Below are 24,350 nucleotides of genomic sequence, written 5' to 3'. Positions count from 1 at the left end.
GGCCTCTCGACCACAACGCCTGGTGTGTTTTTTCTTGTGTGGATTTACTTTACCAATCTGATGCTGCGTCAGCCCCACCTTTTGTGGGGGAGTATCGAGGGTCCTTTCCAGATACACTGAACCTGGACTTGAAATGGCTGTAAAGACCATTACGATGCTTCTGGCTGCCCTCTTCGACAGGCTCTCTGTTGTGTCGGCTACACGTGCTACGCAGGGAAGTACGTGCTTTTGTTTGTGAACTTGGGAGTGTTGCCGCAAAGCCGGATCCTTAGTGCTAAAGGCTTCTGACTGTTTTGTAAATACGTTCATGCAAACTGAAAAAAAGGAGAGAGGGAAAAAAAAAAAATAAAAATTTAGGGACAACAGTATTATTATCCATGGAATATTGGGAGTCCCTCAGCGTTTGTGTCTGACAGGGATACCGAGGGAGAGCTGCGGAGCTGTTGGTTCGCTTCCGAGGCAGAAGCCGGCTCGGCTCCCGCGAGCGCCGGGGGCCGCGCTTGGCCGAACCGCTCTCCAGCCAACTGAATGACCAAAGCGTTTGGACCACACGGTGGTTTGCCGTTCTTTCGAAATTACTTCCTCAGTTTCAGTAATAGCTAAAGATAGTCACTTATCTTCAAAGCGGATGGGTTTCATCCCGTTTAAATTTGTGCCTTGAACCCTCCCCTCCCCTTCCCTAGGGAGAAAGGACGGCTCGCGTGGCGCAGCTGCCCGCGTCCCTGCGGGCAGGGCTGAGCCCCGGCGCGGCTGTCGCAGCCGCGCCGCAGCTGGGGCTCGAAGGCGGCAGGCTCGGATCGCGGCGCCGCCGTGACCCTCCGCTCCCCCGGAGGCCGCTACACGCAGCCGTACTGTCTTCTGGAGGTGCCCCTATTGCAGCTGCCTACCGGGGCAGCAGGACCCGGCTCTGAGACGCTGCGTGATGCTTCGGCCTTCCCCGCTCCTGCAGAGTCAGGGACAGGATTATCCCGTCGTCTTTGAGTCGTGCTAGGTGACTTCTCACTCTAGCATGGATCTGCCCTCGGAAGGAACGCTCTGGTGTGATGCGAGCGGGGTGCCGAGGTGAGGCGCGGTCTGCAACGCGGCGTTACCGAGCTAGAGAGCTCCGGCGCGACCGGGGTGGCTCCAGGGGCCTGTTGGGAGAGCTGGGGTGCCCCAGCGTAGCCAACCTCGTGTCGGTTACCCCGTCTTCCTCCCTGCTTTCACTGAACAGTTCGTGCTTCGGAAGAGAAAATCGCGTGAAGCGACGTTGGAGGGGTCGAGTGCGAAACGGCGGCCGAGCACCTTCACTGCATGCGTGTCTGCTTTGTTGTAGCGACGTTAAGGAGTAGTCAGGACAAAACCGACGCCGACGCAAAGCCAGCTTGGAGAGGAGGCCGGGCCCTGTGCTGCAGTATTTATCTGAATCAAAACTCTGAATGTTTACCTCAGTGTAAATATCTTACCCTTTCCCGTGGGAGGAAAGGCGCGTTGCATGGAGCAATCGCTGTCCCCATCGCTTTGCCAAACACATCGTCCTCTCCAAGCCGGGCTTCGCGTCGGTATGAACACTGTCCCTCTTTGGACCCTTACCTTTCTAGGATGTGAATGGTAAAAATGTGAATATTTGTTGTTTACTTCATTAGGCATAATTCATAATGATGTGTTTATATGAAGAATATCAGACTGAAGCAAAACCATATGCAACTGGTTTACTTTATTATAAACTGTATATGATGTACAAACTAATAAAAACTTAAATGACGACAGTCTCACTGTTGTTCTTGAACAGGCAAATAAACAAGACATTCCAGCTGCGCGTCCCAGTGCTGGATGGGAGCTGGGGCACCGGGATGGTCCGGGGCACAGGAGGGGGAGGGGGCGGCGCGCTCCTGCGCTCCCACGGGCGCCGCCCTTAAAGCCTCGGTGGAACAAACCCGCTGAGATTTCTGTTGGGAAAGGCCCAAGGTGACCATCGGGCACTCGCCCTCCGCCGGCGCAGAAGCTAGCAAGGGTTTCTCTGCTGAAGGTAGGGGAGGACTGCAGGTGCCATGGGGGGTGTGTGTATATATATAAATTTTTTTAATGTTATAATGAGAATTTACTGTCAGCCATCTCTTTGTAACAGCAGGAAGTACTTTGCTGTAAAGTACTGCGCTTGCAGAGCGCTTACCAGGTTAGCCCCAAGGCCCTCTTTGTTTTTGTTTCAAGCATCCAGAGAAACGCTTCTCGCCCAGGCAGCGTTGGGCGTCGCGAGCGGTGGTTTTGCTGCACGCCCGGTACAGGCGAGCTGCGCCCACACACCAGCCCCTTTACAGATACGAGCCCGGCAGACGCTTGACAAACACAGTAAGTATTTACATACGTTAATACGGGATTAATTCCGCTACACAGTTCACCAAACACTGAGCCATAGCATGAGTTTAAAGTGTTGTCCCGACCTGGATCTGTTAGTTGAGCTTTGGGTTACGGTAGGGCCGTGGCCGCGCGCTGGCGGGCCGTCTGGCTAAGAGCAAGGACCTAAGTTTCAATAAAACAGACTTAATAACAGAAGTGCTCCATCATTAACTTTTTTTTCCAGCCAATGGTTTAGGTTTGAGCAGACTTAAGTTACGCAGTTACGATACCTCCGCTTACTTCCTAAATTACATGTTACTGCCATCCTAACTTTTAACATTCAAGTGCATTAGAGAAAAGTAGTAAAATCTTGCATGAAGTACAGTTCTATACTTCAGACATGATTTTAGTTTCTATAAAATAAGATGGAAAAGACATTAGTTCATCTCTTCCACTCCCTGCCAAGGCAGGATTGTTCCCTACAGGCCAAGGACACTGGGCGGTGCTTGGTCCAGCCCACCGACACGGCTGAGCCCTGCTACAGGAACTGAATGCCTCTCCTCGTGCTTCACTTGCTTCTGTGATTTTTTTAATTATTTTTTTTTTTTAAATCCGCGATAGCTCTTTAAGGCACCGTCTGGCCTCGTGCTTCCAGCGCGTCCCTCCCCTGCAGCGAGGGAGCCCGTCACGTGCAAACAGCGACCGCGAACTGGGGGAGAGCAGGGCTGGCGGCCGCGGGGCTGCTCGGCGCCCTGCTGCCCCTGCAGGGGCTCTTCGGACGGGACAAGCCGTTAGTAATGGCCACACTTGGCAGAAGCGACCCACGCTTGGGTCTTGCTGGTTTTCACCCAGTAATTCAGGTACCAGCATGACCTGTGTCAGTCCCGTGGGAGAAGGGAGAGGCATTACGCGGTTCCTGTCGCTTGGCTTCAGCCCGGCTCCGTGCAGGCTTTGGTCTGGCACCGCTTAGAGCGCTGACACGTCACGATCTAACGATTGTGGTTCGTAGGGATGTTCTAAAAGACCGTAGGAGATCTTCCTTCGAGGAAGAAAGCAAGCAGAACACCAGGGCTATTCTCTCCAAAACTCTTCCTTTAAAACACGTCAGTTACCGACGTGCTGCCGAGCGTCAGTTCTGGGACAGTTTTCCTCTGTCAGTCAAGAGCTGCTTGTTTCCTTCCTTGTTCTGAGGCCAATAAACTCTCGCCCCGGGGAGGCGTCACACTGGGGCTGGCAAAGGGCTTACTTTAGTAAAGGTAGAATTATTTCTCTTTACACTTTTAAAGGTTACAGGAGTTACTTGCCTAAAAACAAACAAGCTACCCGGCCCCTGCTCCTAGATGATGGTGCAGGAACTAAAGGCAGAGCCCCGCTTGTTGCTGCTCTGCGTTGGCACCAGCTTTCCTTTCCCATAGTAACCCGAGAATACTGCCTTCACATCGATCTTTTTAGAAAGGATGAGCATCCACATACCGTTATCAAAATACAGCAGTTTCCCTCCTCCAGTTTCCCCCACTTCATCCCCTTTGTTCCCTGCCTTCTCCAGTTTCACAAACTCCAGCAGATCGAGCCCGGTCTGGACTGCTTCGACGCCGTTGGCGCAGCCGAGGGTGATGTGAGCCCGGCTGCCTTTCGGGAGGCTGTCGGTGGGCAGGATCTTGTCGGCGTCCGCAGGCCACAGCGGCAGCTGCTGTTCGCTCAGCTCTACACGAGCACCAGCAGTTTTTGTTGTGATGAACAGAGCAGAAATGGACAGGGTGAAGCCTTTGCCGTAGGAAGCCCTCACAGCCTGGGAGGAGAGGGAGACAAGTCCAGAGCACAGCTTTAACTGCCTGCGGCCAGGTGGGGTTTACAGCAGCCAGGTTGCCTTCGCTGGCCGCAAGCTTGGCCTTGGCTGACCACGGCAGCTCTTGCTTTGACATATTTGAGCCACTGTGTGCAACCAGATGATCGTGGCCTGACGTTCCTGCTCCGTGAGTTCAGAGCTGGCTACATCTTTTCCCTTCACAGATACCCGTTTTTAACTTGGGCTCATCTGTTTTTGAAATAATTTATCTGGAAGTGCAAATACCTGAATTTATCATCGTTCAAATCAAGCTTTGGAGAGGATGCTGGAAGTCGGGGGGCTGGGGCTGGGGTACTTTGTGTGAGAACTAACGGGAAATTGTCACCGCCTCTCCCACGATTACGAGCTGCGCAGGCCACGTGGACGTACTGACTGTCCCTCTCGGCCCAAAGCAAGAGCCGCGGCCCCAGCCCAGCCCAAGGGGCTTGTGGAGCCCCTGCGGGGAAGGGGGAGGGAGGCTGGGGCCGCGGGGAGGAGTCGGAGCTCCGGTACTCACTTCTTGCTGCGCATATTCCTCGGCTCCAGCTGCTTTTCCAAAATCGGTGTATTTTGTGGTGCAGTGTAAGACCCCGGGCGGCCTCTTCACAAAGTAGCTGGTGAGATCTGTTTTTATTTTGGGATCCTCAATAGCGGAAGCAACTGCAAACACAGGTAAACAATATTACTATCAAAAAATGATCGCCCACGAGGTCAAGCCCCATCTCAGCCTTCTTCACCAACCCGTCCTTCATGTTTCATCTTTCTTACTGCCGAGAAGGGCTAGACGGGTCAGTAAAACCCCTCCTCCCACCTGGGCCAACAGTGGCTGTAACTAGAAAATAGACGCCTCCGCGCATCATCGTGGCTCGTCTTAACCTTGCTGTTGTACGAGTCCCTTAAGGGACACGGTTGTTCCGTCCTTCCCTTTTCTCTCTGAGTCATCACAGCAGCCAGGGGACGCCCGGCCACCTGGGGTAACGCTGCTGCCCTCCGAACCCCGCTCCCTGCGGGGTCACAGCTGAATACACTTCTGAGGAAGGACGGTTTTGTCTGTTTTTACTTACAACAGCGACTTTGTCAACTCTGGGAGACAGATTACTATCATTAAACAGTTTTTCTTGTTGCTAACTTTAACTAGAAAGTCACTTCAGAAGCTGACCAAACTTGGTCCGTTTGCTAGGCATTAACACTTTGCCAACAAAGGGAGAACTCGGTAAGATGCTCCTATACATACAGTATTTACTCTCCTTTTTGAAGGCTTTGAGACTTCCAAGCTCATCTAAGAAGGCCTGGCCAGCCTTCCTCAGGACCTCTGAACTTCTTTTGCTCAAAAACCACCCAAAATACATGGGTAGGAACTCCTTCTCCAAGCTCGGCTTCATCTTCTTCAGGTCTTCCACTGACAGTTTCCATTGATTCTTTTCCTTCAGCTGCAAGCAATCCATTCGCCACTGGGTTTTGGGCTCGGCGAAGATGACTTTGTACCGGTATTTGTCAGCGATATCAAAGAGTTGGTCCAGTCGTTCCCTCTCGTGGTGAGTGTCATCCAAAACGATAACGCTGATGTCTCGTTTGCAATAGTCAACTAGAGCCTCATCCACCTTGGAATACTCGTCAGGGATGGTGCTTCTTACCAATGGCGTAATTTTGTAGTTATCAACAGAGATGACCTTGCAGGCATCTTTATACCTCTCTTGGATAGCCTGGGCAAGCGTGGACTTCCCGCTGCCAGGGAGGCCTCTTAAAATAAAAAAGGTTTTCGATTCTTTGACCGTGGAGATGGTATCTTCATCGTCGAGGAACGGGAACTGCAAGCTTTCGGGTCTTTCTTTCGCTGATTGAGTAGACATTTTTCTAAATATTTTAGGCAGGAACGTGTGACTCTTCTTTGAGAAGCCTCTGTTCTGAAATGCAAGAAGAAAAACGTTTTGCAGGCTCGCAACCCCAAGAGCCCGCGTGTTCCTGCTGCACAAGCGGGCGCCGTTGGGAACCTTGGCTGGGAGGAGGGGGGTGCGCAGAGGACACCACGCCCCCCACGTCCCCTAACCGCAGGGCCCCGGGCCCCGTCCCACTGCCCCGGCACCGTCCCTCCGACCCGAGGAGCTGAAGCTGCGGCTCCGTCTCCGGCCTCGGCAGGTCCTGCCTGACCAGGAAGGGGAAGTTTTCCCCGTCACGTGGCAGCAGCTGCAGTCCCACAGGCACCACGAGCTGCCACAAAGCTACCGCCCGGGCAGAGCCCTCCAAGTGGTTAAGATTTTTTTCTTACAGCTGTGGCTGCGCGATCAGGAGGGTGCAGCCTCCTGAACGAAGGAAGCGAAAGTCCCAGCAGGTTGTGATGGCTGCTGCAAACGTCGCCGCCTCTGAACAAAAGAGGAGGCTGCGAAGGGATTGAAGTCTGCTCAGGGCTCCTCCGTCCCCTAAGAGAGGCTGTTTCAGAGCGAAGTCCGCGAGGATGCTGTCTCTCGCGTTAAGAGCTGCCGTTTCTTTATGCTGAACTGAACGTCAGCACCCCACACGCCTCGGAGGAGGGAATTGGGGCTCCGCTTGTGATGAGGCACAACTGAAGTGGCTTCCAGTAAAGACAAGCCCCCTCCCAGCAGCTGCTGAGCTGAACACGAAAGTGAAACCAGCCCTCTGAGCACTTGGCAGCCGCAAGAGCCCGGAAAAGCGCTGCTGGGGAGCTGGCGCAGGCTCTCCCTCCCCTCCTGCCAGCAGCTCCGGTAACGGGAATCCCAGATTAACGCCCAGCACGGCCTGGGAAAGCACGGGACTGGAAGGAAATGAGGGATTTCACCAACTGTGCAAGTTTTCAATCACATCAATGGGGCAGGGCTGGTTTTGGGGCCAATGTGCGAGCTCTCCTGGGGAGCAGCACCTGCTCTCCAGCCCGACGCTACTGGAGGAAGCTTTGCCTTTGATGCAAACATCGAGGGGCTTTACACGTGACATAAATGCTAGGCCCACGGCAGAAAAATACGGCTTTCCTGTTTGCAGGGTGAAGACGTTGTTTAAAAACAGCTCTTCAGTTGATTAACTTTTCTATCCCTTATTCCAGAACCTGGAGGTGGGTTTTGGTTCCAAAGCACCCGCGGTCCAGGAGCAGGACCCCCGCACTGCTTCGGCGGGCGGGAGCGAGCGGTGCCTGCCCTGGGGTCGGCTGCGGTGCGGGACGGCCAGCCCGGAGCCCGGCTCCTGCCGCGGGAACGGCCGGGCCCGTGGGACGAGCGAGGACCAGGCGGCTCTCCCGGACCGCTGCGTCGGCTTCCCCGGGGATGCGGGGCTCCGAGTCACCGCACCGGGGAGCGGAGGCTGTGAGCCGCCTCCGCCAGGCCCGCGGGCGAGGCCCGTGGCCATGCGAGGGCTGTTTCGCCGGAGGCAGCTGCTGGCGAGCGCAGTCACTGAGGCCGCTTTTCAAACGTGCAAACAAAAGAACAATAATAGAAAACACCCTCCGGCCCCATTGTTTCGCGGCCAGCTCGGAGGATAATAGTCGCCTTCACGGGCCGGGCCGGGCCGGACAATGGCCCCGCAGAGAGCGGGCGCGGGGCTCCCGGCGGACAATCCCCCATTGAGCCCCCGGCCCGCCCCGCCGCCCCCACAAAGCCCCCGCTTGTCCCCGCGGGACGGGTCGGGGCGATGCTCCGGCCTCCCTCCTGGCGCCACCGAGGCAGGTCCTGCCCCGGGACCCCCGCGACGGAGCCGCTGCCGTGCCCGGTCCGTGCGGACCCCGGGGCCAGGGACCCTCCCGGGATCCCCCCGCATTTGCGTCGCGGCGGCGGCGGCGGCGCTGCCGGGCGCTCCCGCTCCCCCCCTCACCCCCCCCACCCTCCCGGGACGGACACCCGCTCCCGGGAGGGGCGGCGGCCCCAGCTCCCCCTTACCATGGTGAGGGGCAGCGGCTCCGGGGCGGCCGCCGGTGCGGAGCGGCGCGGCGGGGAAGCGGCTCTGGGGCGGCCGCGGCCGCGGCCCTTTTCATAGGGCCGGTCCGGGGTGACGGGGGGGCCCGGGACGGGGCGGGAACGGGGGGATCGGGGGGCGCGGGCCCGGGGGCGGGGCGGGCCCGGGGGCGGGGCGGGCCCGGGGGCGGGGCGGGCCCGGGGGCGGGGCGGGCCCGGGGGCGGGGCGGGCCCGGGGGCGGGGCGGGCCCGGGGGCGGGGCGGGCCCGGGGGCGGGGCGGGCCCGGGGGCGGGGCGGGCCCGGGGGCGGGGCGGGCCCGGGGGCGGGGCGGGCCCGGGGGCGGGGCGGGCCCGGGGGCGGGGCGGGCCCGGGGGCGGGGCGGGCCCGGGGGCGGGGCGGGCCCGGGGGCGGGGCGGGCGGCCGGAGCTTCCCATGCGGAGGAGCCGGGCCGGGGCCGTCCGTCCCCGCCCCCGCCGGGGGAACGGTGCGTGTCCGCGGCGCGGGGATGAGAGACGGGAACGGGCCTTGTTTTCGATGGCGGTACGGAGCCTTCCTCCTCCTTCCCCTACCCACCCCCCCTCCGCTCAGGACGCGCTGGGCACCGCTGGGTTCATCATCTATTGCTGCCTCCTGGCTCTCCTCCCCCTGCCCCCCGCAACCCCCTCGCTCCCGCCCTGCTGCCCCCCGCCTCTCCCGCTGCCCGGCTCCCCCCCGAATCTCCCGGCGCCGCCGCTTTGCTTTTCAGCTTCTCGCTTCCCCGCGTCCTGCTCCCGCTCCTTCTCCTCGTTGTCTTTCGCGTTTTCACCGCCGAAACCATCATCTGGGGAGGCAAAAACGACCCTAAACCGCGCCGCAGCACTGAGAAACCCGAGGGGAGCAGGAGCAGGCGGACCCCGCGCCCCCCTCCCGTTCCCTGCCCGGCGGGACTCGGCTGCCGCCGGAGGTGCTGAGCTGCCGGGGCGGGGGGCGGGGGCTGAGACCGGGAGCGAGCACCGGGAGCGGGCGTGGCCTGGGGGTGAGCACCGGGAGCGGGAGGCGGGACGGGGCAGCAGGAGGGAGCGCCGGGAGCGGGCACCGGGAGCGAGCGAGCGGGCGGGCGGGGCGCCGGGGGGGGGCCCGGGGCACGGGAGGGCCCGGGGCACGGGAGGGCCCGGGGCACCGGGACGCTGGGGAAGTGCTGCCACCTCCTGCTCAGGCTCGGCGTGGCGCTGCGGCGGGCGCGGCCGGGCCCGCCCCTGTGCACTAGCACAGAGGATGCAATAAGGGCTTGAAATTTGGCGGCTTGTTGCCCAGGAATGGGGTGCTTTGTTCCCATGCCTCAGCCTGTGCTCGTGAAAAGGAAAGTGGAGAATTTATATATTTACGGGGTGCAGAGGTGTAAACGACAACTACCTTTAAGGGAGTAAACTGTTGTTTCTTCTCTTCTTTTGTCCAGCTCTTCGATGAAACTTCTGCTTGCATCATCTAAGGCCTGAAAATGATACAGCTTATTAATAAAAGCTGTAGAAATGCAGTTACATATGTAAGTTTTTCCTGATCTCCGCCATCATTACCTGGTCCTTTCCTACTGTAAAACTCTCTGCAACAATATGCTTAATTTCTCCCGGCGGGGATTCCTACCTGTTAGTATCCCTTATCAAGTGTCTCCTCCCCTGAAGATTCCATCTCTCACACTATCATTTTTCTCCTGGCAGGAGAACAGGCTCTGCCTGAGCTCCGGACACCCTCGAGGGCTCTCCAAGCAGGTGGGTGTCTCTGCTGTAACTGTCGCCCGGCAAGCGGGCACGGCCAGATCACCCATGACCCGCCGTCGGGTCAGTGACGGCTGCCAGCACACACAGACTGCTTTACCGTGGGTCGCTGGCCCTGCCCAGACGTTCTTCCACGGTCTGATGCAGAGTGGTTTCTCTGGGAGGTTTTGGAGAGGCCAGAAGAGGGTGAGCTGTGGTCAGCAGCTGGTAGCAACTGAACACAGAAGGCACCGCTGTGTACCGGTGTGAAACCCTTGCCCCAGGGAGGTCAAAAGAAAGTTTTCTCTTGATGTGAGCAGGGCTCGGGCTTCACCCTTCTGTATGTTGGACTGGTTCAAAACTGGGGTTAAGTTTTCTGAGCGAGGAGGTTTCATAACTTTTAATATGTAAACTGCTTCAGAGGCTGCATTCCCCCCCCTCTTACCACGCTGGCTATGTAGTGATGTTTTCTCAGTTCACAGGGCAGTAGTTAGTAAGTAGGTAACTTACTGAAGCTTCTCTCCACTTTGCAACGAGCCACTTACAATAATGATGGTCTTTTGAGCAGCTTCATTGTGAATAAGCTTTGCCTTCTCAAGTGCTTTTTCAAAGCTCATGATTGCAGACCGGTAATCCTTTAATTTTACTGTAACAGACAAATGGAAACATCTGTTTTAACACGAGATCAGGAGAACAACAATAGCTAATCATGCAAGCCTCCAGTGAGAGGTCTTGGTCTGAACAGTTACTTTGGCTGTTAAATCACAGAGATGTTTTCACTAAGATGCTGAACAGACGGGCTGTCTCCATCCTTAGAGCAAAATTTGTACTAACGCCTTTACCTTGTGCTTGTGCCACCAGTACCGTAGCATGGAGTTGCCACTCAACATCTCCCTCTTCACCTGCTGACTGCAGGGACTTCTCTCCGTAATTTTGGGCTTGTTCAGCTTTATTCAGCTCAAGGTAACATCGGCCAATTTCATGGAACAGCCAGGTCTCCTCCAGGCTCGACTTTGCCATTGGAATCTTCTCTTCCCAACTTCAAGCAGAGAGTAAGAAAGGCAGACACTTACTGAATCACTAGGTGCAGTTATAGTTTCAACCACTGATTCTATTGAACCACTGAAACAAAGCGGTCCAGGTACTGTTGTTATGAAAAATTTCCCAGCCCCACCCTTGCTAGCAGCATGAATAACCAAACCGTAAAGACCTCATCTATTTAAATCAAAACACCCCTTATGCCTTTTCTGTTACTACTTTTACATACGTGTCAATAGCTTGCTGGAATTTGCCCATTCTGGCATAAACTCTGCCAATGTTATCGAGGGCCCGGGATACGGCGTCCGGCAGGTCGCTGCATTGAAAAGAAAAAGAACTCATAGTAGCTGACATAGTCTTGTTCCCGATACAGTCTAAACTTCCTTCAGCTTTATAGATTTTCTTTGGCGTTCCACTTGACTTCAGGCTTGAGAATCAGAGGAAAAGGACCAATTTCAGACTGGAAGTCATAAAATCAAGGTAGATTTCTGGTTTTATTTACAGCTGTTGCAACTGTAAGACACGGGAAAAAGGGTTTCATTTATCTTTGATTTTTTTGTGTGCGTGTGCAAATCTGGCAGCCCTTGTGAAAGGCTTTCCATTTTTCTTTGCTTCAATTTCCCTTTGTTGCGTTGTGGGTCGCGCAGAAGTCCCCTACAGCTCCTAGGTCCCTAAGAGTAATAGATGATTTCTGTCCAAGAGGAAAGCAAAGACCCAAAAAAAACCGCGTCTGCGATGTGTCTACAGACTCCTACAGCAGACCCCGGTAGCAGGCCCTGCTCCCAGTGCTGTGACGAGTCTTTGCCCCACGCTAGAGGCAACTCCTTCTGAAATTATGTAGCCTGTAGACTTTTTTTCCTTAATTAGGCCTCATTCCCACCTTCAGAAGCGGCTTGCTTTGACTACCCTTTCCTTACAAATGAAAAAGCTGATGAAAGGAGAGGCTAAGCGGCACAAGTCATTACACCGTCTCCTCTTGCCCTGCTGATCGCCCGCCACCAGAGGACAAGGCCCCCGCCATCGCTGCGTGTCCGCCCTTTGAACACAACTTCATGTCCTGGTAAGAAAGCACTAAAACATGTGCCTCGTTCCTGCCTCTCTACTGCTGTTTTGGCGTAGGAGGGGAGTGGGGCTCACCAGGAGAGAGGCAGAAATTACTTAAACCAATACTAATTTTTAGAAGAGATTTGTGAAAACGATAAACAATTAGTCAGTTACATTCTAAAAGGCCTATGTAGTATTGGCAAAAATAAACCCAAAATCACTTCAATTCAAGCAACTATTCAGTGTTTTCTCACATGCTTTGCAAAACTCTTACTAAATCTCAAGACTACATTTTGCTTCATTCTGGTTTAGCTGAAAGAGCTGCAGGATGAGTTCTGTATAGGCAGGTAACTGTTCCTCTTAGCTACAGATTTCAAGCCTGCTGTCATGGTTTGAATGCAAATTATTTTAAGAGAGAGTGCAGCAGAAAACGTGTGCAATTTAGAGCCTGACCTTCTCGAGAAGGGTATACTAGAGGCTAAAGTGCTGAGACTGGGACTTGCATGCTCCTGCTTTGCTTCAGCAGAGATTTAGCTGTGCCACGTGCTCTAGGCCCTTTAAAAACCTGCTTCAGGCTCCTTATTTTTGAAAAAGGGAAGACAGCAAGTCACTAGAGGCCACGACACTTGGGCAGAGTCTGAATGCGTTGCCCTGTTAAATCTGCAGGTGAGAATTACAACGTTACCTGGTGCTAAAACACCTTAACAGAGGTACTTTCCTCTTTTCCGCATCCATCTGAACGTCTCAGCACTTACTTCTGCCTGGCAAATTCCAGATCCATTTTATGGCTTTGCAGAGCTGCCTCCATCTGGCCCATCTCTAACTGAGCATTCCCAATGCAGCTGTGGAGGTTTCCAATCAGTTGATTCTTGTTGGGAACTTCATCATCTGACCACCCTTGTATTGTTTTTAGCACTCGCTCAGCTTTCTTGCAGCTTTCTTCAGGGCAGTCGCCGGTCAGCACTAGAGCCAAAGAGGAAAGCTTAATGCTAGTGTGCGGACACAGCGATGTTGGGGAAGCGAGGTTGTGTAAGCCTCTGACAAAGCTCGGGAAAGGTTAGAGCTCCTAACCCTGTGTCTCCTATGCTCCTCCCTCCGATCTCCAGGAAATCTGCCCCGGGAGATGGTACTTCTGACCCACCTCCTGGAAATCACTTTCATCACAGCAAGTAAGGGGAAATGACTCTGGTAACACTTCACACTTGCCAAAGGAAAATAAAGGAGGCTGATGCTTGCTGTCTGAAGGTTTTGAAAGCGTGTAGTTATTGCAGCAGGGCGCTCTGGTCGTGGAGATGAAATTCTAGCTAGAGTACTTGGGTTTTCATCTCCTAAATTAGCCCCTGGCACTTTCCTGGTGAGCCCTGTTCATCGTGCCCAGCTGGGCTGCGGTGCTGCAGGATGTTTCTGACACTGCCTTCACTGAGCTCTTGGAGCTTAAAAGAACTGAATTGCAGTAACGACTAAATTATTTTCCCTGGGTTGTAAAATACGTAGCACAGGAAGAGAGAGACCTGAAGTACCTGAAATACTCCAGACCATTGTTTTTAAGCTGCTTCATCTCTCTGCAGTGGTATTTTTGAACTATAGAAGTGATTAACTCCAGCAGCCTGCATTCTCTCAATACAACAACTTCTGGTTATGGGACCAGCCAGAGGCATTTGCTAAGCGTGCAGCTGCCACCTACCTGGCTTTGATATCTAAGTGGTGACCTGAAAACCCATCAGCAAGACCTCAAGTACAGAAAAAGCTGAGAGAAAAAAGAAGTGTTTGATTCTGTGTTTAAGAAAGTGTTGGGAAAGGTGAAGAACACAAAAGCAAATACATCCCAAAACCTCCCTACTACTGTTTGTTAATACTTGCTCTGCTCCTATTGTTCTGGTCTGTAATTACTGCAGCAAATAATTACATGTGCCAATCATCATTTTCTTACTGCTTCCAGCCAGGACACCTACACATATCGATGTCCTCCATGCTCTTCACAATGTATCTGGCAACCTCAGCTGGTTTTTGTTTCTTGTCCCGGATCCACCTTTGCTGCCTGAGCTTGTGCTCTCTCACACGGGCATAAATAGGCTTCTGCTGCTGCCAGAATTCACCGCGCGTGTCCAGGTAGGAAATGCCACTCAGAACCAGGTCTGCTACTTTGGTCCCCTGCTTTGTGCTGCTCGCCATCAGATCTGAAAAGAAGGTGGTAGAACCCAGGTGAGCATCAGTGTATGCGGCAGGTGGAGCTGCAGTTCAGTGGGGGATGCTTGTGAATGGTTTTCTGCTCTGATAGATAGTCCTAGAAATTAGGGTCTTCAGTGCTCCTCAGAACGGATGCAGGTAGGGGGGAAGTTGTGGAAACCTCCCTTGCTGTGAGCCATTCTGTGAGTAGACTAAATTCTTAATTACTTCTCTATTACTGGGTAAAGAGTTCCCTAGAAAAACGACTAAAGGGGAATCACCTTTCTGCCTAGTTCTAAAATAAGATACTTCTGAATCCTGCCTCTCGATCCTAACAGCATTTATAAAGAAACCACAAACGAGTTAGTCTTGTCAGCAATGCTTTGCACTTAGTGCAAGTGTTAGTGGAATTTATTGTTATGACAGAAGTTAAGTAATTTTTAATGATACTGTTTCTGCTTTTGATTTCATCAGCACAGATTGCGTTGAGTTGATTTATTGTTCGTTATAAAAGCCTGCCATTTAATTGGGAAGGAAATACGCTCATAGTTATGGATATTAGATCTGGCTGCAGAAATACCTGTAGTCTCCAGACACCTGCCTCTCTCATGACCCCTGCAAGCACTCTGCTGTGTGAGCTCTGCTACAAATAAGGAAGAGCAGTCATAGGAATATGAAAAAAAGAATAAAAAAAAAAAAGAACCTGCTTAGAAGGGACGTTTAGATAAATACAATGGAGAAAGACCTTTGTCCTTGAGCAGCTTTTCTAGGTAAGCCTTGTCAGCATAAAGTTCTCCAAGAAGCTCTCGCTCTGTTTTTGGATTCCTCGCAGGCCCCTCTTTCCTTGTCCATTTTTGATCCTTAGTCAGTTTGATTTGGAGTTTCTGATTTTCTTTTTTGCTCTACAGCGAGAAAAAAATAAAAGAAGTTGGGGGAGATTAGTGGGGAACACTAGAATTAGCAGAATTCTGTTTACACTCCAGATAAGCCAACTTATTTTTTAAATAAAAGCAAAAAGTCAGCATCTCACCAATTGCTGTGGTCATGAGCAACTGGTGTTTTGCACCCAATTGTGCTCCCTCACTTACAAGAGCAGGAGGGGACATTACAGTAAGAGCAAGGATTAGTTCTGCCCCCATGTCTTGTACGGTTCTGGAGGGCTTCCTGGTCAGTGCTGGGGGAGGACACGAAGGCTGGGGGAAAGGCAGATCTGGCTGACCACAGTCAAAGAGACAGAGGCTGTAACAGCCAGGACTTTGGAAGTGTCAGGAGGGTGTTTCTAACGTTTCACATCCAAAATCCCAACAATTGCAATGCTAACCTTTAGGCCCCTTTGTATCAATTACTTTTACCACTGAGTACCTGTAATTCCAGCTGAAAGAAGCAATGAGCGTTCCCTGCACTGACTTCAAGGGGAAATGTGGCTTGGCATCTCGGAGGAGCAAGGCACTACTTCAGTGGTGCACCCCAAAATGAAGCAATTGAGAAAGTGCCCGTTGTCAAAAATGGAACCCTTAAACGTCAGGTAAAACCAAAGTAAATATTGTAGATAAATGTACCCTGGCCCCGGCCTCAGCGTTGTTACTTATTAGCGTATGATGGGTGATCAGCAACACCCAACAGAAGCAGTCGGGCTGGTAGAGAAATTTCAGACTGGGCTTTGTTTCTCTGTGGTTGCCCGTCCCTGCCCTTCTGCTTCTCCTTTAAATTCTGCGTAGCTTGAACCAGAACTACATTAAAAGCAGGTGCATAAATACTCTCATAACGGATCAGCGTGCTTCCTACGCTCAGAAGGCACTTCACTAGACCAGCCGTGTCCCCATCCATGTTGCTGCAGAAACTATTAATCCTCTAATGCCTGTTTCAGAAAGTATTAGCATGATAACAACCCTAGTTAGCTTCTAAGGCAAGAGCTCTTCAGACTGTACCTCTGCCTGCCTGCTTATGAAGCACAGATCCTCTCTGTTCTCCAGTTTAACTGAGGATGGACCTGCAAATACAGATAAAATACTTGTTAGTGCTCAAGAACAGCAGCGCAGAGGCTTTAGAAATTAAAAGGACCATAAATGTGCCAAGCCTATAATGTCCTGTTTGAAATAAAGCTTTCTATTAATTCTTTCGCATGAAATATGCTGATGTTGGTATGTTCTGTAAGCGTTTTAGTTACTGTTTTCCCGTGGCGCCAGGGGGCTCCCATCTCGGTGCAGATTTCCTACAGACGTGCTACATCCCACACGGGAACAGAGGAGGAAAAAGGATGGCAGGTTCCCCTGAGGGATCACAGCTGAAGCTTAAAATGGAAGGAGAGCTCATAAGCACTGGGATCTCCAGCAATCCAGGGAACTATTTTCAAGTGTTTGTGCACTGACATTAGGGCAAAACTCCCACTTAATTTTCACTCTGACATCCAGTTCTGCTACTCGGATTGTACTCCGGAGCGGAGGTAAGAGTGAAAACCAGCTTTTTGTTTTGGCCTGGTCAGAAGGAAGGAAAGAGCTTTGCGTGCTGCTGTAAGAAGGATTTCCTTCAGGTAGGCAACTGGGCCAAGATCAGCGATGCGAGCACAGGCGCAGCACGGAAGGCAGGTGTTTCTGAATCTGCCAGGCGAAGCAGATTCCGTAAAGCCGTTTTTGGGATGTGCCCTGTCAATGTGTGTGCATTTCCCAGCTACTTCAACATCTAGATCAAATGCTGGCAAGTTTCCTTGCTTCTCCCCTGCATCTAGGAGCTATTGTTTGATTAAAAAGAGTCTTCTGGGTTTTTAATCTGCTCATTTGCTTACAGCCCAGATGCTTGAAGGCCTTTTAAAGCCCTTAGCTCAGTACATCAAGCGTGGCGAGCGTTTCAGATGAGAGTGGCAAAGATATCTAGGTATTTGTATCAAGCTAAGAAAGCGGCGGTAACGGAGGAAAGGAAGCCAGATCTGGAAACTTTCCCTGGTTTTGTTTAAACAAACACCACCTATGAAAGAGCTTCAGGCTCTTACGCAGCCAGGACATGAAGTTAATCCGTGGCACTGGAGGTGGACCGAAATTTTGAAACTGCTGTCAGGGAGAGCGAGGCAGGTATGTATCTCCGGGATCGGGGCCTGTGCGTAGGGGTGTGCAGCAGGGTGTGTGAAGGGACAGGCCCCGGGGATCCACCTGAGCAGCCTCTAACCAGCTGGGCAGGTTCTGCAGCAGCCTGCTGAGCTAGCGCAGGCCACTCTGTGCACGTGTGGAGGTGGCGGCCGCAGCTGAGGTGTGTCCGTCTGCCTGAGAGGGGGAGCACGTCCTGTCCATGCTTGTCTGCGTACGAGGGCGTTGCTAAGAGAAACACCGAGGGAAGAGGGACAAGTTTTCCGTTTGCTTTGGACATCACTGGGTCCTTGGCCTTTCCCGCCTCCTGCAGGACCCCGTTCTATGATCTAAGCCAGGAATTATGAAAGCAGCACTCCATTGCAATAGTCAACAGTTTCACTGCTCTTATGCAATGTTAATTGGAGAGAAGTCAGGACCTCAGGAAGGCCAGTCTCAGGTAGCACGGCAAATTTCGTTATGAACTTCGAATGTTAGGATAAGGAGCTCAAAACTGATTCTGTAATCAGTAGGGCTGTAAGTAGATGAGCTGCTTTGTTCTGTGTTACCTAGAACATTTTCACAGTGACTTTGGAAATTTAAGTCAGTATCATAATTTACTTACATAACTGAAGTTATTAGACACTGTATATGAATTGGCATTCAGCCAAAAAAAGAAGAAAACCAGAACCAGGCTGTGCTCTTTCTGGTGCCTCCTGGTTCCATCTGAGAATGGCCACTGAGCACATGAATCCAGAAGCAAAGAGACCCTTGTTGCAAGGTCCTTGGTGCACTTGCTGAGCTCATCTGCCATCAGCTGTCCACCAAACAGCTGCTGGCTGTGCTTGTAGGGGCCGTGAAATGAAACATCTTACTTCCAATGCAGTTGACAATGGCCTCCTGGGATTTCTCGATACCCAGCTTGAACTTCTGTAGGTCTGGGCGTAGTCTGTAGCCTCGATGATAAAACACTAATGCAAATTCAAAATCACCCATGGTATATAATGCCTCAGCTTTTTGGTAAAGTCCCTAAAATGACATTTGAAAAAAAAAAAAACCCACAATAAAAAAGAGGAAAAAACAAGGTTTGGAGATCTCAATTAACTCCCCACTAGGCAGACGTGAGAGCCCTGTGCCATCGTGACCTGCATACAACAAACTGTGATCCTGGGACTCTTTCTTAATTGTTGACTAAGCACCTCCACTTCTCTGGAAGTAATAAAAATGTCAGGGGTGTGTTTAGAGTTGGCTCTTTCTCCCAGACCCTTCAGAGTTTCAGAGATAAAAGACCAGTCCTTGGCAACCCCAGACTCTTCCCACGTTGTGCTGTTTACCTTGGAGAATGTTTTGTCATTTTGGAGAGAAGCTTCAGCATCTTTCAGGGAATTTTCTGTGTCTCCAAGTTTCAGGTAACATTTCGAGCGGGCAGCCAGACAGTGCTTGTCTCCTGCTCTCAGTTTCAGTGCCTGGAGCACAGCAGACACAGGTATGTCATCGTGCTGGGCACAACAGCACAAATACACACAAGGACATATATTTGATGCAACCTGCTCTGTCCCAATGTGGATCTTGATGATGGATGAGGGTAAAAACAATAGTTTTATGGAAAAAGAATTTATCTTGATGTTCACACATTCCCCCTGCAGCAGCTACCCTGTCTTTCCATGCTGTGGGTGCTGCAGCCCCTCTCTAAGCACCCCACCCCCCCCCGGAGAGGAGCTGCACCTCCTCACACCATGCCACCTCCCTTCACACTGCGACCTCCAGGTGCCCTTGGGGACACCCCTTCATGCCACCACCTCGGCAGGCCGTGTCTCCCCACGCTGAGTCTCCCCACGCTGCTGCACAGCAAGGGGGATCATCAAATGTCCTGAGCTGGAAGGGACCCACAAGGACCATCGAGCCCAGCTCCTGTCCCTTCACAGGACAGCCCCAAATTCACACCGTGGCTCTGGGGGCCGTGTCCAAGTGCTCCTTGAATATCGCCAGGCTGGTGCCGTGATGTCTCCCTGGGGAGCCTGTGCCAGGGCTCCACCACCCTCTGGGGGAAGAACCTTCTCCTAATGCCCAGCCTAACCCTCCCCTGGCACATCTCCCTGCCATTCCCTCGGGCCCTGGCGTTGGCCACCAGAGAGCAGAGACCAGCCCTGCCCCTCCTCCTCCCCTTGGGAGGGGGCTGCAGAGCGCCATGAGGCTGCCCTCGGCCTCCTCTGCTCCAGCTGAACAAACCCAGGGACTGCAGCCGCTCCTCGTACGGTTTCCCCTCTAAACCCTTCCCCAGCCCCGTGGCCTCCCCTGGACACTCTCCAGTGGCTTTATACCCTCCATGTCCTGCGGCGCCCAGCGCTGCCCACAGCACTCGGGGTGAGGCCGCCCCAGCGCGGGGCAGAGCGGGACAATCCCCCCCCTCGCCCGGCTGTGATGCAGGGCTCGGTGCCCCCCAGGGCACGGTGGCCCTCTGGGCTGCCAGGGCTCACTGGTGGCTCGTGTTCAACTTGCCATGGACCGGAGCCCCCAGGTCCCTGCAGAGCTGCTCCCCAGCCCGCCGCTCCCCAGGCTGGCTGTACAGCCAGGGCTGCCGAGCCCCCGGGGCAAAACCCGGCACTTGTTCAACTTCATACGGTCGGTGTTAAACTTCAGACGGCTCCCCACGTCCCCCTTCCCTCCCTTCGTGCTGCCACCTCTGCCAGCCGCCCCCGGCCCACCCGGCTGCCCCCGCCACCCACGTCCCTTCGCGGCCGCCCCGCCCCGCCGCGCCCCGGCCCGGCCCCCTTACGTTGTTGAAGCAGGCCAGGGCCTTGTCGTGCTCGCCCCGCCGGCACAGCAGCGTCCCCTCGGCCATGAAGCTGGGGAAGGTGCCGGCCGGCACCGAGTCCGCCGCCGCCGCCGCCATGGCCGGCCCGCCGCCGCCGTCGCCTGGCAACCGCTGCCGGGCAACGGCCCCACTTCCGGCGCGGCGCCAAGCCCCGCCCAGGCCGTGACGTCGCGGTGGCGCGCCGCGGGAGGTTTCCCGCGCCGCCCCGCTGTCCGTGTGCGGTGGGGTACGGGGGGTGGGGGGGCGCACTGCAGGGCGGTGCGGGGGACATCAGCGCGGGGCGGGCCGGGCAGGGGTGCGGTGTGAGTAGGCTACTCGTGGGCGGCCATAGCGAGGTGCGCGGGGAGGGGCCGCGCTGCTCGGAACGGGAGGAAAACGCGCGTTTTCCGCCAAAAGGTGCGCGGAGTCCCCGTGCGGGGCTGTCCGCGCCCGCTCCGCGCCCCCCGGCCGGCGGAGGGCCTGGCGCCCGTTGCGGTGTCGTTCTCGCACCCGCGGTGCCAAAGCCGGGGGTGTGGGAGCGCAGGCGCTTGGTAAAACCGCCCTGCGAGAGCGACGGCGTGAACGCCTTCGGTTGCTGCTGAACGTCAGGCCCGACGGGTTCCTCCGCTCAGCCGGGTCACGAGCCCGCGCCTCCCGCCGGGCCTCTGCCGGGGCAGCCCTCCGCCTCTGCCTGGAGTGAGCATATCCAGTGCTTTTTGGTGTTTGCTGGCAGCCCGTGGTACCTGTTTCATCACTGCAGCGTCCAGTCCTGGACAAACAAGTGATGAATGAGAGATGCCGCTGGTTCTCTCCTATCAATGACTTTAGTCTTGGCTTTATTTCAGCCTTGGGTAAGACCCTGCCAAGGTTGATGTTTGAAGCAATTTGCTCCTGCCGAGTGACTCAGAGTGGGTGCGGTGTGTCCATGATGCTCAGAAAGGCTGCTCCGAGCCTGGAAGATTTAACTTCACCATGGGTAAAATCAGTGCTGCTGCTGGGTTCTGGATGCAGCTTGGGGGTGACGAGGCCTGTCCTTGCCCCCGTGGCTCCTGGGGCAGGGCTGGAGCAGCCGCACAGACACGCAGTGAAGGAAGGAGGCGGGGTGGGGTGTCCCACACGGTGCTGAGACAAACACCAACTGAGCCCTGGAGTGGGAGGCCAGCGTGACACACCCCTGTCCCCAGGGAGTCAGGCTGGGAATCTGAGACTTACTAAGCTTTTGGTAACTGTTTTCTATGGAGACTTTGCCTGCTGGTGCCACCAGTGTGACACGCTCTCCCCAACAAGATGGGCAGCACCATGCCTATGTCGTCCGGTCCCCCCCCGTGTGGTGGTCGTTGCAGGCCTGTGCTCCAGGCTGGTGACACTGTCACGGGGACACAGCGGGGCTCGTCTCTGGCCATCACTCTCATCAGAGAGACCGCCCTGGGGTGCTGCCCTTCAGCGGCGCTGATGTGCGCTTTAGTCACAGGTTGGAAATACCAGGGAAAAAATGAACGTGCGATGATCATTTCTGGCAGGCAGAAGAGGCTGCCGTTAGAAGGTTGTTACTAAGCTCACAGGGGACAGGGAGGTGGGGCGGCTGCGTCCTGCCCGAGGCCTCACAGAGCCTCAGAAACATCTCTTCTTCTGACTCGTGTCTCTGATCCGTACGCGTTCCGCTGCCCTGTGCAGGTGAGAAGCACCTGTTTGCCACAATCCTGGGGATCGTGTGCTCGTGCCGGTGATGCTCAGCTCCCGAGCAGGGCTGCTCTCTGCCACTCCGCTCCCCGCGGCGTGCACCACGGGGCGCCTCCCGCCCGGCAGTTACGACGCCCCAGCGCTGGGGAGGGCTCGCCCGGGTCTGCCCCGCTGCCGGTGTCCGTGGGGAGAGGGCGGTGTGCGGGGTGCCCGGGCCGAACGGCGCCGGCGGGAGCAGGTGCAGGCGGGGCGGCGTGGGGCCCCTCCGGGGCGGCCTCCCCTCTCGCTACCCGGGGCGGCGGGCGACGCAGAGCGTGACGGCGGCGTGACGGCAGCCCCTTGCTCCCTGACGTCAGCGGCTTCGACCCGGGGGCTCGGGGTCGCGCCGGGGGTGGGAGGTGGAGGGGGTGGGAGCGAGGGGCGCAACTACGACTCCCACAAGGCCGCGCGGCCGCGCCCCACCTCCGGCGGCCAATGGGCGCGCGGCCTCGGCTCAGGCAAGGCACACGTGGCGGCGGCGGCAGCCAATGGGGGGCGGCGGCGCCCGTAGGCCGATGGGCCGGGGAGGCCGCGCCGCGCCGCAGCGAACAAAAGGCGGCGGCGGCAGCGGGCGGGGCGCGGGGCAGCGCGGCCGGGCCCAGGTGAGTGCCGGGGCGGCGGGGACGGACCTGGACCCTGCCGGGAGGGCGGGCGACAGTGGGGCCTCGCGGGGTGCTGCTCCTGCCGGGGCTGGCCGGGGGCCGGGCGGTGTCTGCGCCCCCCGCGCCGGGAGCCTGGGGGAGAGCAGGGGCCGGCAGCGCTGCTCGGTGGTCGCAGCCCTCCCCGGCCCCGCCGTGCAGCCGGCGGGCAGCGCCCCTTGGGGCGGCGGGTTTGCGGCCGCGAGCGGAGCCGGAGCCCCGTGCTGTCCCCCCCCGCCCCGCCGGAGCCCCCCGCTCCCCCCCCGCCGGCCCTGACCTTGAGGGGGACGCCGCCGCCTTTCAGCTGACAGTTCCCCATCAGCTGGAGGGAAAAAGACAGTCGCGTCCGTGCCGGGTGAGGTGTTGAGTGACCGGGACGTTTCCGAGGGACGGAGGGGCTGTTGGCGGTGGGCTCGGCGCGGGTGTTGAGGGAGCGGAGCCGGAAAGGGGCTCTTGGCTGCTCCGGCAGCAGATCCGGGCTTCGCCTTTGCACGGTCGTTCCCTTCATCCCTCGTCCTTCGCCGACAGCGTGTGCGCTCCTCTTCCAGAGCCCCTTGGCGGTAGCTGCGGGGGCAGCGCCCCGCTTTGGGACCTCTGTCCGCTCTTGCTCCTGTACTGGCAGGAGGGAGAGCAGCCCCTGTGTCCCTCTTGCTTCCCGAGAGTGGCCCTGAGAGTTCCAGGAGCTGCGAAATGGCTGTTTTCCAGCTCTCTTGTTTGCTACCTGCAAACACCTGCTGTTTGCCTTGCTGCTTTGGAAGTTCTCTTCCTTCTGTACAGACTTCTCTTTTCTCTCTGTTAAACAACGTTTGTTGCCTGCCATAGCGTCTAAAGCCTGAAAACTCACGTGCATCCTGAATATGTTGTTTGTAGATCTCCATTTGTTTCATTTCCTTAATTGGGTTTGGAGCTCAGACTATCAGCTCTGCTGTCTAATGCTGTTACTCAAACCCTGTAGCGCTTTCTGCATGCAAGACTTCTGTATGAACGTGCAGGGAGCGCACTCTCCATCCTCCAGCTAGCAGTGCTCTTCCTATGCCCGACACGAAGGACTGCCACAGCTGGGAATCCTGCCCGGCCACGCAGGCTGGAGTACACGCTGCCACTGTCTGCTTTGCAAGTGACGTGGGGAAGGATTTGAGGAATAAACTTGCTAAGGACCTTGCCCAAAGCTACAGAATAAGGTGGTCTTTAAAGGTGGGATTCCAGATACCCCTCTTCTGGCACTAGATGCTTACCAGGGTGTTCAGAGCCTGCCTGCTGCTCTCCGTTAGCCAGGCTTAACTCGGTGCGTAGTCCGTTCCCCTCTCTGGCTCCTCTTTAATTCTCAAAGGTTCCATGTCTGCAGGGAATCTCCTCCAGAGCATTCAACGTGCTCACTGCTTTAGCGAGTGCACCTGCTTGCATCACACCAGAACCGTGCCAGGTGTTTCATAACGCCCATCACTGAGGTATTTTGACCCATAAAGTTGGCTGATTGCTGCAGGGCCTCTTCTCTCAAGCCCTCTCTCTGTCCTCTGATGAAAGGATGCGTGTTTGCCAGGTGGAAGCTGATGTAACTTTTCATGCTGCTGTGGGCTGAAAATACTGGCTGATCTTGAACTGCGTTAATAAGTGACCCATGATGGAGGGGAAAGGTTGCTTTACAGAGTGATTTTGTTGACATAATTCTTGGGAGAGAGGGCATGAAGTCTTTACTGGAGAGGGAGTCCTTTTCTCCCAACAAAAGCATTGCTCAGGTATGACTGGAGTATGGGGCTGATCTGGATCCAAGTAAACTGCCTGCATGAGCACCATTTTCTGTAGGAACACAAACTGGTGAAGCTCATGGAGTTACATCTCCGAGACCAGAAAAGGTTTAAAGAACAATAAACCATACAAAGGTCTTTAATTTTTTTCCTTCTTCCCCTTGCAGAGTAGACCACGTGGCACTGAGTAGTGCCACATCATCCGGTATCTTTGGGAGTCAAGGAGACTTTACCCGGGTTCTGTTGTCAAGAAAGTCTCTTCTTGACTTCCCATCTCTTCCTTTGGGCTGTGTTGCGTTTTCCCTTCAGCTAGTCACTGGTGTATCGGGGCAGATGTATCAGTTCTGTCACAGCAAGCAACATCCAGCTCTTTAATCCTTGA

At 55.2% G+C, this 24,350-nt stretch overlaps 3 protein-coding genes and 1 long non-coding RNA gene across 15 annotated transcripts in view; 2 read left to right on the top strand and 2 right to left on the bottom strand.

Moving 5' to 3' along the window:
- Nucleotides 1–1,676: 1,676 nt before the first annotated feature.
- CNP (2'',3''-cyclic nucleotide 3'' phosphodiesterase) lies at nt 1,677–8,176 on the bottom strand. 2 transcript variants are annotated; one of them, XM_075116857.1, is made up of 4 exons: nt 8,023–8,176; nt 5,376–6,045; nt 4,659–4,801; nt 1,677–4,105 (listed from the first exon to the last, which is right to left on the bottom strand). In XM_075116857.1, the coding sequence occupies exons 1-4, from the start codon at nt 8,023–8,025 to the stop codon at nt 3,653–3,655; spliced, it is 1,269 nt and encodes a 422-aa protein (XP_074972958.1). In that variant the 5' UTR covers nt 8,026–8,176; the 3' UTR covers nt 1,677–3,652. The 2 variants fall into 2 exon arrangements, with proteins under 2 accessions (XP_074972958.1, XP_074972959.1); XM_075116858.1 differs by lacking the exon at nt 8,023–8,176 and adding an exon at nt 6,408–6,724.
- A 273-nt stretch (nt 8,177–8,449) lies between these two features.
- Nucleotides 8,450–13,686, top strand: LOC142067704 (uncharacterized). Its single transcript, XR_012664127.1, has 7 exons — nt 8,450–8,578; nt 9,474–9,560; nt 9,733–9,783; nt 10,630–10,909; nt 11,196–11,286; nt 11,674–11,866; nt 12,957–13,686. It is a non-coding gene; the product is annotated as an uncharacterized LOC142067704 (long non-coding RNA).
- Nucleotides 8,641–23,198, bottom strand: ODAD4 (outer dynein arm docking complex subunit 4). 6 transcript variants are annotated; one of them, XM_075116607.1, is made up of 12 exons: nt 22,501–23,155; nt 18,407–18,538; nt 17,948–18,101; nt 15,945–16,006; nt 14,762–14,918; nt 13,803–14,027; nt 12,606–12,813; nt 11,036–11,233; nt 10,611–10,807; nt 10,314–10,414; nt 9,431–9,509; nt 8,641–8,858 (listed from the first exon to the last, which is right to left on the bottom strand). In XM_075116607.1, exons 1-12 carry the CDS (start codon nt 23,071–23,073, stop codon nt 8,656–8,658), a joined length of 2,289 nt encoding a protein of 762 aa, XP_074972708.1. In that variant the 5' UTR covers nt 23,074–23,155; the 3' UTR covers nt 8,641–8,655. The 6 variants fall into 6 exon arrangements, with proteins under 6 accessions (XP_074972708.1, XP_074972709.1, XP_074972712.1 ...); XM_075116608.1 differs by having other exon boundaries at nt 11,036–11,122; nt 22,501–23,154; XM_075116611.1 differs by lacking the exon at nt 22,501–23,155 and adding an exon at nt 19,849–20,075.
- ACLY (ATP citrate lyase) overlaps nt 22,102–24,350 on the top strand; it is a 30,208-nt gene continuing 27,959 nt past the window's right edge. For 3 of the 6 annotated variants that reach the window (XM_075116604.1, XM_075116602.1, XM_075116600.1), the window contains exon 1: nt 22,102–22,187. The gene's annotated coding sequence lies outside the window, so the exon portion shown is untranslated. Of the gene's footprint in view, nt 22,188–22,486; nt 22,579–24,350 lie in introns of those variants that run through there. The other 3 variants (XM_075116606.1, XM_075116605.1, XM_075116601.1) reach the window with 3 other exon arrangements.

Source organism: Phalacrocorax aristotelis, chromosome 23 (assembly GCF_949628215.1).
Source record: "Phalacrocorax aristotelis chromosome 23, bGulAri2.1, whole genome shotgun sequence".
NCBI classification, from domain to species: domain Eukaryota; kingdom Metazoa; phylum Chordata; class Aves; order Suliformes; family Phalacrocoracidae; genus Phalacrocorax; species Phalacrocorax aristotelis.
Note: the sequence above shows the minus strand (reverse complement) of the source record. Positions and strands in the feature narration are given on the sequence as shown.

Excerpts from the sequence above, each read along its gene's own strand:
- CNP (XM_075116857.1), bottom strand. Across the intron at positions 4,802-5,375 it reads CAAAAAGGAGAGTAAATACT|TTGCTTCCGCTATTGAGGAT; the intron begins GTATGTATAGGA and ends CTGTGTTTGCAG. Across the intron at positions 4,106-4,658 it reads AGGAATATGCGCAGCAAGAA|GCTGTGAGGGCTTCCTACGG; the intron begins GTGAGTACCGGA and ends CTCTCCTCCCAG.
- ODAD4 (XM_075116607.1), bottom strand. The coding sequence starts at position 23,073 with ATGCACGTGAGTTTTCAGGCTTTAGACGCTATGGCAGGCAACAAACGT. Across the intron at positions 18,102-18,406 it reads ATGACAAAACATTCTCCAAG|GGACTTTACCAAAAAGCTGA; the intron begins GTAAACAGCACA and ends ATGTCATTTTAG. Across the intron at positions 8,859-9,430 it reads AACAGTTTACTCCCTTAAAG|ATGATGGTTTCGGCGGTGAA; the intron begins GTAGTTGTCGTT and ends TTGCCTCCCCAG.